The 10,198-nt window shown below is 37.8% G+C and overlaps 1 protein-coding gene across 2 annotated transcripts; it reads left to right on the forward strand.

Annotated features, from left to right (window-relative positions):
• Positions 1-242: 242 nt before the first annotated feature.
• On the forward strand, positions 243-9,616 carry LOC103716023 (pinin-like). 2 transcript variants are annotated; one of them, XM_008803862.4, is made up of 11 exons: positions 243-395; positions 472-576; positions 681-740; positions 857-1,030; positions 1,111-1,221; positions 5,171-5,242; positions 7,792-7,875; positions 7,986-8,086; positions 8,443-8,527; positions 8,959-9,361; positions 9,474-9,616. In XM_008803862.4, exons 1-10 carry the CDS (start codon positions 318-320, stop codon positions 9,328-9,330), a joined length of 1,242 nt encoding a protein of 413 aa, XP_008802084.1. In that variant the 5' UTR covers positions 243-317; the 3' UTR covers positions 9,331-9,361; positions 9,474-9,616. The 2 variants fall into 2 exon arrangements, with proteins under 2 accessions (XP_008802084.1, XP_008802082.1); XM_008803860.4 differs by having other exon boundaries at positions 8,959-9,608.
• The last annotated feature ends 582 nt before the right edge of the window (positions 9,617-10,198 follow it).

Consider the following 10,198-nt stretch of genomic DNA (forward strand, 5'->3'; position numbering starts at 1 on the left):
TCTTTAAAAAAATGCCAAAGTACTTGGAAATAAATTGCACTGGGGAAATATGCCAAGTGATCCCGACCGTCCATTTCCTAATAATTAAGTTTATGTAATTAGTCCCCAGGGAGTCTGACGTCAGAGACACTGATCACCTGGTCCAGAGACCAGGACACGTAGTCCCAATGAAAAAGATTTCGGGTGCAAATGAACGGCTCAGATTACCCCTACTTAAGTACTCCAAGTATACATCAAGCCTCTCGCTGAAAATAGGGCTAGAGAAAACCCACTCTGTTTCTAATTCCCCCGCCGGAGGAAGCCATCGGAGGAGAGTGATGGCTAGCGGCGCCGTGGAGAAGACGGCGGAAGAGCTCCGCAAAGAAATCCAAGAACTCCAGCGCCAGCAGCGCGAGGTTTCTCTCTTTATTTTTTCTCTCCCCCTCTGTCTCCTTCGTTTTTACGCGAGCTCTGATTCCTGTTTTGCCGCAGATCACCGAGAGGCTACGAGATCCGAGAGGTCTCCGCCGGGCCGGCCTCGCTCCCAACGGCCCCCGCCCCACCGGAGGACCCCGCCAGCGTGGTGTTGTTCGACCCGTACGATCTCTATCCTTGTCCTCCCATCGCTCTTCTTTCTGTGATCTTTATTGATTTTTTTGATGTGTTTCTTTATTTTTTTTGGGAATCTTGATGGGTTTTAGGCGGTGGAATCTGAGGACCAGCTCGCTCCCAAGAGGCGGCTCCTTTCAGCTGTTGTCAAGGTATTTTGCGGCAACTCGATGTTTTTTGTCTCTCTCTCTCTCTCCAATCCTTTTCTTGGAGTAAATTTTACCTTCAAAAGTTATAATTTATTCTCTTGATGGGTTGGGTGATGAAGGTGGATGGTGGAGAAAACAAGGAGGAAGACAGCGGTGCGAATGATGCGAGGGAGAAGGATCCAGCTGGGGAATTGGGGGAGCCCTCCGGTGGGGAGAACAGTAAGCCAAGAGCTGCGAACTCACAGAGCAACGGGGGGGTCAGAATGGATGGGAATTATCGGTCGCGGAGGATGGTGAGTGCTGGCTAGGGTTTTGTACGTTGGGTTTCTGTTGGATTTATATGTTAATAATTGTTGTCTTGGTTTTGTTGCAGGACTTTGATATTCCAACAGAGCCGGTTCCAAGGAACCTGCCGAAAGATGAAGACCCGAGCTTGGTCAAGAGGAACAAAAGAATGCTTGGGCAACTGTTGGGGACACTGGAGGTAATGCTTTGTATCAAGAGTTCCTTTTTATGGGTTTCTCTCTTATGTTCTATTGTCATTGCAAAGATATGCTTTTGATGTTCTAATTATTGTGCCAACATTTGTAGCTTAATAATTTGTATATTCAAGGCAGGTTGTTAGTGCAGTAGAATTAGTGCCAATGCTAGCTAATTCATATTTATCTTCTTTGTGACAGCATTTTATTCTGTAGCAATGCATGAATAGTTTATTAAAGTTCTGACATCACTGCCAATGCTTTCTTCGAGTGCGCATCATGGTCAGCACATTTTTGAGAGGTTTATTCCATCGGTCAGGGGCTGCCTCTTAGAAGAATGGAGATCATATTGTTGGTGTGATGGATATCTGTTGCTGGATTGGCTATGAATCCGATAATGTACCTGGTTTGGCCGAAGTGTCCCTCTTGGCAGGAGGTGTTTTCAACTTTATTTTCTGCAGTCATTGTTTGTGTTGAAAATATAAGATCAAGATTATGCTGAAGCATTTTTTGCTCGGAACATTGCCTAGAAATGTATGTTAACTTTGTGAAAGTCACCAGTTTGTCCAGCTGGTTGTGTTGTCTAAGTATAGAGATCAAATTGCGCATCTTTTTCCCGAAGTTTCATATTCTCCTAGCAAAGGTGCTACACCAGCAAGTTCTTACCTTAAAGCTATGTAGGGGACGTGTTAGAGGTCGCTCTTAATTTAAATGTCATTGACGTAATCAAGGGCTAATTAGGGGTCAGGAGTGGGAGTCCTACTCTTCTGGGAGTTTTTCCCATTATTTTTCTTATTCACATTTTTTTCTTCTATTGCTAGTAGTCAGCATGTGTGATGCAAGTGAGGGAAAGAACGGAAGAGATTGGAAGCATGCATATTGAGAATAATTACATGTACCCCCCCTGCCCGCCAAAAAAAAGGAACAAAGAAAAATCTTTTCTAGATCAGATCTCAGAGGGCTGTAATCCGGCCAATCCAACCTGAAAACAGGTTACATGGTGTCGGTGCATGGATCATAGAGGTTATTAGGGTGAGGTGTGGGGCTGACATTTTTCTTTTTTCATTTAATGAAGCACAGATCCTGGTTTAGATAGCATTAATCTTGGTTAGATTTCCTATTCAAGTTGGGGTCTCCTTCTCTCCTTTCAAAATTCATGTATTTGGACTCAGGGAATTAAATAGGCTTAGATAAAGATGCATACCTTTCAGACTCTGGACCCTCTCTGAGGGGAAATTTTCTTTCTTTATTTATAGACCATTGAATGATCAATGGTGATTCAAGAGTTCTCTTTACATATAGTAAAAATGTTTCTGCTGTAGAAGTAACAACTGGTTGGTATGATTGGTTCTTTTGCAAAAAGATTTTGTATTATATCTTGGGCCTTCCACTTTAAGAGAATAAATTTGGTAAAACGGGTGCAAAACCAAACTTTAGGATAAAAAGAGGGATAGAGATATCGAGTAGGAAAAGGTGATTTGATGGTGTACAATGAAAAAATGAGACCCTGAGTGAGGGTGGGAGATACAAGGAAAGTTTGGGTAAGAGAAAGGGAAAACTGAGGATAAACGACATGATAAGGAACTAAAGAGAAAAGAAGAGGAAGAAGTTTTCAATCTCTCACCTCCATATGGAGGGTCCTAAGATGGCCGCTGCCTAGGGCCATATTATTTTTTTGTTCTTATCCTATTTCTAAGTGATGGGTGACAGACTTGTTGATGCAATTGGTGAGATCCAAATAAATATTAGAGATCTATTCTCTTAATGGAAAGACTAGATTTAGCTAATCTTGGAATATGGATCATTTTTAAGGCCCATTATTTTTTGGTTTTGCAGCACCGAATCAAAAATATAATGCTATTCACTTGTTTCCCTAGGAAACATGGTAGACCTCCATTTTTTTAACTAAGTTTGGAGTTTGAGGGTCCAACAGACTTGGATAGACTAAGTTAACCATATGACTATAGGTAAGGAATAAATATTGGCTTTTTCGAGAATAAAATAATCTTTTATTTATCCTTTCTTTTTTCCTTTTGCATGGTCAGCATCCATGCTTGTTGGTAGAATTGTTTTGAATTCTCAAGATTCACTTTTCTTTTTGATCAGGAATCTCTCTCTCCTTGATTCTCCTTGAGCAAAACTCTAAACCAAGCAAACACCTGTTCTCTACATCTGCTCTCATTGAGAAGCTTGAGCAAGGCACAAAATGCATGAAATTATTGTCAAGTTAATATATATGTATTTTTTTTAACATCTATGCACTGCAAATTGCTTCCCATAGGGGTGGGGTGGATTGAGGAAATTGAGGACAAGATTAGCTAGAATTCATCCAGGCATGAAGGCTTTTTTAACAAAATTAAGAGGTTCTGTTCATTTTAATTAAATAAGATTGTATCTAAAAGAGATTGAGGGAAAGTTGTAAGTAGTTGAGTGCAAGGTCAGTGTCAGGTATTCATGATATGCTGAAAAGGTAAAAACAACAAATCAGATGTACATGAAATTAGGTAAAAACAAAATAATGCATGTTCTGATGTGTCTGGATTGATTGTTTCATGGTATGTGTGTGTGTGTGTGTGTGTTACATCCAACAAAGTTAGAAAGCTTAAAGAAACCTGATTGTGAGATTAATATTATTGAAGTGGTATAGTTTTTGCCACTCAGTTTCTGTACGAATGTTTACTTAACGGACTGTATATGGCTTAGATTTCATTGGAAAATAAATGTACTAGTTGTTTGAGTATAAAAAGATTTTAGTGATAAAAGCCCCACAATATTATGATGCAAAAATTTTAAATTAACATGTTTGCAATGTGTACATAGAAAATATTTAATCTGATGTCGCGACTAGAAAATTCAAGGTGATTTCGTACTTTGTAAATAACATTAAATTACTGTAAAACTGCTGCTTGCTGTGAAACTCTTAGCAACCTCACAATTTTCTCTTCTAATTTTTTGATAGAAGCAAAGCTTCTGCTACATCTTCCTCTTATAAAAGATATATAAATGTAATTTTTTTAACCTGATGGTTGAAAATAAACTTCAGTGTGAATTAGTGGCAAGAACACCTATAAGTGTCTAGTTCATTGAAAATTTGGTGATGACAACGGTAGGATTTGCAAGAGATGTTAACTAGGTGGGAATAAGCAATAGATGTAGATCATATTACTTATATTTTATAAATAAAAGAACTGGAGATGATCCTATAATTCTGGAAGGTGAATCACTTAATTCACAAGGCAAAGTCATGTACTTGGTATCAGTCTCCTTCCCCAAGTCTGGTGCAATCTGAGATATGTACTTGCTTGGTTGTTGGCTTTATAATTGACCAAAATAGCTGATCCTGCTTCATCAGAAGCAAATGACATCATTGCTGCATTCCCATGTGCAATGTGCTGTCCGTTTGCACATAATGCTCATTGAAGTTGATGAAAGAAGCGGAGGAATCCACCCTTTCCCATCTCCCATAAATAGCCAGCGTGCAATTATTGGCTCCAACCACCTCATGGTGTCGCCCTTCACTCAGTTTAATAAACTATGTGATAACTTGTTAATGATATGACATGGAAACATTGGCCCTCCGTTGTGCTAGGAGTTTTAAATGGTTGGTGGGTTCAGGTTTGGGCTGGCTTGCATCTGTACAGATATTTGTTGAGCTGGCCATCCAGTGAGTCAACTGCTTATGGTTTTTGGCTAAAATCCTTTTCTTTGGAAAAACTGCTATCCCAGCTTGGTACAAGGGATTCAGATATGTTATCTGAAAGTATTTTCATGCAGCACCTAAACTATTTTTTTATTACACACTACTTTTTTTTAAAAAAAGCTGCTGTATATAGTTTACAAGTATTTGTCATTTTTGGAGAAGACTTCTTGCAGTATTTTTTTGAATTTCTTGCATATACAATTTCAGCAGCTTTAGATTTTAGTTAATTCACTTCTAATGTCTTTCTCATCCAGAAATTTCGTGAAGAGGACAAGCAACTATCAGCAACAGAGGCATACATGCGTAGGTCAGATTCCTTACGAAGGGTTAGTAACTTCTGACCTCTATCAGTTGGAGATCATCTGTTTCAGTTCTGTTCCTTCTTATGGATGTTTCTGGTTACTGAAATCTTAGTTTCAAATGGAAACCATAAGAAATTGTTTTTAAGTGCATTTGCTATTTTGTGACTGTAGATGATAATGTCAAAAGAGGAATGGGTAAAGTTCCACTACTTCCTTAAGAGGAAATTAATAATCTGTGGGAAATACTACTGAGTATAGGATGCGCACTAAAATAAGACAGTTTTTCTTTTTTATGTCACAGATACAAGAATAGATAGAAACTGGAAAAATGGTGTCCACAAAAACTCTCTGGTTGTTTTTTTTAGGCTTTAATCTCAAAATTATGCTTCTGCTTTCATGATATGACTAACATATTTTATTAAGCAGAATGTATATTAAAATGGCAAGGTAAAGATTTGTTATATGACTTATATCACATTACTTTTCTCCAAATGCTGTTGCACATGCCCAATTTACTAGACCATTGTTATTTCTAAACCCTTTCTGTTTTAACAGTTGGTGGTTGGAGAGCCAATATGATTCCCCTTTTTGTAATTTCTTCTTGATTTTGCAATGTTTTCTCCATCAAATATATTATCATTGTTATAGTTATCGTGCTTCCTTCAATCAACCTTTATGTAGAGCACATGTGCTATTTTGCTAGCATGATTCGTAGAATATTTTTAGCTGTTTAAGGTCCGTTTCACTGTTATTAATAACAGTGCATGGAAAAATTAGCAAGTTCATTATAATTGTAAGTAGTAGTTATGTTATATTCTACACTAATGGGATAGGTATTCTCTGTTTTTTTAAGTTAAGCTCCAGTTTGGATGCAGGATAAGTTTAGGCTAACTGCAGGTTATCCACTAACGCCGCCGAATAAGGTCTGGTTTCGTCTGGTTATCCTTGTCTCCTTCCATCCAGAGGTGTCAGATAACTTTAACCTACAAAATCTCCTTTCTCTTTCCTACCTTTTCATATTCTTCTACAACTTATCCTACTAACCCTCAAACTTCAACCAAACAAGGGATATTACTAACGCAGGAATAAGTGGATATGTCAGGATACCTAGAGCTAAGGTTAAGTACCCCCTGCTTAGGTATCCTTTTTCCAAATGCAGCCTCAGAGGCTTAAATAAACTCAGCATGATATTCAAGTGGTGAAATGCATTTCTCGAGAAGTTATAAATTATAACCTGTGCAAATTATTTGGCAGGAAACAGGCATGAAAACCTTATATGCATGTCTTTTAGAACAATAATGATGGCTTACAACTCAGCAAATCCCTATGACCAAACCACATGAGGCATAAGCAATGCACAAAAACAAAGAGAGAATATATTCTATGTGAGAGGTCCCTGTATGGACGCATCAAATAATCCTAGAATGATATGCTAAAAACTTCAAACAATGAATTTAAGTCATGATCCTGTGCAAATTGTTTTGTTGGACATAGACATGAAAGCCTCATTTCTATATGTATCTTTTATAATAGCAATAATACAACATACAAATTGGTAAGTCCCCATTAGTAAAACCATATGAGGCTAATTTAGCAATCAAGGTCCAAAAGCTCATTTATTTTACTTTCAGTTTTCGCCGGACCCAATCACTTCTGGTTTATACTCCAGTTTCAACCTTTGCAGTTGAAGATTGTAAATATTAATAAAAAAATATTTGTAATCAGGGGATGCCAAAAAATATAGATACAAACAATTAAAGAAAACAAATATGGCAGCTTGTGAAGTGTATTTTTATATTGTTTTTGGACCCTTTTTGCATTAAAACAATTGAATTTTTTAGTGTTTTAAAGAAATCAAGTTTAGAGTGTAATTTATAACTATACTATTTGATGGTAATCTAGCATATTATAATCCAAATGCCTACGAGATTTCAAATCTAGGATAGCGAAACTTCTTTAAAATATTATTACTTTCTTCTCTTTATTTTACCAGCATTGCAATACCTGCACTCTTCTTAGAACTTATATCGTTTAAGTGTCATCTAGGAAAAACTGAAATTGAATAGGAAAAAATTAGCATAAATATGCATTTAATTTTACCTCATAAGTTTGGCTAAACTCCAAAACCTGCCTTTATATTGGATTAGTTCTTGCTGAAACTGAAATGCTTTGATATGAAGTTTGAAGACAAACTTGAAAGCTTGTTTAACAATGAACACATACCTTGGTGAGGGGCTCTTTTATGGATACAAATTTCATTTGAGCATGGGAAGAATTATGGGATTTTTCAAGTTGTATGCTATCTCTGCATTGTTCTGTCTGTTATCTTGATTGGATGATGGGAGTTTCATGGTGCACCTCTGATGAAATTCTTTTAAGGTCATCTTAATGTTGTTTTTGTTGGAGTTGCTAAACGCCAACATTGTGAAGCTTGAAAGCATGAAATAGGATATCTAAGCTGACATATTTATATATATCTATGCAGTGTAAGTTAGAACATTTTGCTTATAAATAGAATCTTTTATGAGGCTACTAGCTTTATTGATTTATATTTTATAATTCACTGCATATAGGCTGAACAAAAGGCACGTGAGGAAAGCGAAAGGTTAAGGCAACAAGAACGAGAACAAATTGCAGAGAAGCGCAGGCGTGACCTGGTGATTCCTCTTACGTCCTGATTGCTTGTTCACTCAGATGTAGCAAGTATTTTGGAAGTTGCCTGCCTATCTGTGATTGATTTATTCAGTCATGATGTTTTCCTATTCAGACGCTTAGAGCTCGTGTGGCTGCCAAGGCAGAGCAAAAGAAGTTAGACCTGCTGTTTCTTCTCTGGGCTGAGCATCATAAGAAGCTGTCCAATTTTTTAAGGTACAAATGAAGTTGTAGAAGTCATTTACAGGTTTCGCCCTTTTTTTTCTTCAGTTGTGTTTTTCTTTTTCATCATTTATCGCTTCATGTTAATTTTTAATCTTTTCTATTACTGCCTTAAAGTTAATGCCTTTGGAATTACTTTATGAATTTTCTTATGTACTGCAGGTTATTTTTATTTTGGCCCAAAAGTGTCCATATTGACAATTTAGTTGAAACAGATAAGTTTCTGATTGTATGAGTAGTGTTAAACCTTCGATGCGACCAGAAGCTTTCCTAATGCATCTTTTGCACCATATTTAAATTGCTTTGTGGATATTGACTCTGTTATAATTTGTTTTTGCTGTCTTTGTTAGGACTAAGGCAGAACCCCCAATATATTATATGCCAGCCAAACCATTAGTCGAGGATACTGCTATTGTCGAGCAACGCAAAGAACAGGTATGATGTTAATGCTCGCTATTTCTTTTTGTGTGATATGAATTGGTTCATATGCAATACTTGCAGGGTAATGATAATTCGAAGAAGGTGTTCCCCTTTTTATTCTCTTATGCGAAGTCTGTTGGGGTACCCTCTGCTGCTCAAAATGTATTGCATCAATGATGAGTCTTTGATTTGTTCTTTCCCATCAAATCCAGTGCATATACAAATATTGCAAAAATAGGAATACCTCCTTTTTCTATGCACTTTTGTTTTCTTTTTCCTGTCCTAGACTTGAAGGCGTGAACCTAATGATTAGACCATCTCATGGTGGTTAGAAAGAAAATGTCTTGGCGGTAAATCTTGTTATGCATTGGAGGTCAAGTAGTCTTTGGGATCAGCAAGTCTCACCGTTAAAGAACATATTAAGCCTTAATGCATGTAATCTACAGGTTTTTCTTGAATGGAAATCAGCACGAAGAGCTGAGTTGTCAGAATACCAAAAGCAAATTGAGGAGCAGCATATTTCAAATGTTGAAAAGGAGTTGGAAAGGTGGCAGAATGCTCGGAATGCAAGGAGAGCAAACAATCTGGTGAATCTACAGGAGACGATGGACAAGGAGCTAGAGACACACAAGCTGGAGCATGGCCCCAAGACACGGAGGATTCCAGGTAGCAATGACGATGAAGAGGATGTGGAGGATATAGCTGCTGAAGATGAGCTAATGGATGAAGTCCTTGAAGTTCATGAGAGGATTGATGGTGATGCAGCCAAGCTGTCTGAAACTGGTAATGGCAGTCCAAGCCCTGTCGAGATGCAGTAGTAGGGTGTAGCAACTAGGTCTCACAATCAAGGTATTATGTATTTCAGTAAAATTTATATTTTTAATTTGTTTTTGTATACTCAATAGCTCTGAGGTTGTATTTGTCTCTTCTTTTTTGGCTCCTGAGTTTTCCATATTATCAGCATGAAGTCTTGCCTTGAGAGACATCAGACCCCTGCCGCTCTTGATCTCTCAAGAGAGGATCTTGTTTTGGGACTAGGTCTCACATTGTAGTTATTTTATATTTCGGCAAATATTATATTTGAGTTAGCATTGTATTGACTCATCGTCTTGAGGTTGGATATGCCGCCTCCATTTTGGGTTTTGAATTTCTATAACACCAGCATTAGTCTGCCTGGAGGCTTCAGAACCCTGATGCACGTACGTTCAGGCGAGTATTGTTCTGCAACTGTGTTTATTCTCGCGATTACAGCTACAACCATTCTTATCATCTGCATCTAAGCCATTTCTTCAGGGGAATTTTAGTGGGCTCGCACCCTTGAAACCCTAGAATTGGTGGAAATGTGCTGTGTTCTATCGATATCAGCAGTGGACAGGGTTTGAGGACTGAATCTGAGACTCTGTGATGCCGTTTCATACAGTGGAATAGCGGATTGTAGCCAAGAGCCATAGTTTACCTGAAAATTTTAATTTTGGCAAGTTTTCCTCCCACTCGGTCGTTCATAAAGGATTGTATTGAACTTGTAAACCTACTATCCTTGGTTCAACAAAGTTAACAGGACTCCCGGTGTCCGCTTCTAACAGTCTAGATATTTGTGGTTTGGTCTTTAAACCATACTTGGAAGCCTATTATCCTTGGTTCAACAAAATTAACTGGACTCCCGTTGTCGACTTCTAACAGTCTATA

This window comes from Phoenix dactylifera, chromosome 8 (assembly GCF_009389715.1).
Source record: "Phoenix dactylifera cultivar Barhee BC4 chromosome 8, palm_55x_up_171113_PBpolish2nd_filt_p, whole genome shotgun sequence".
Classification (NCBI taxonomy): Eukaryota; Viridiplantae; Streptophyta; class Magnoliopsida; order Arecales; family Arecaceae; genus Phoenix; species Phoenix dactylifera.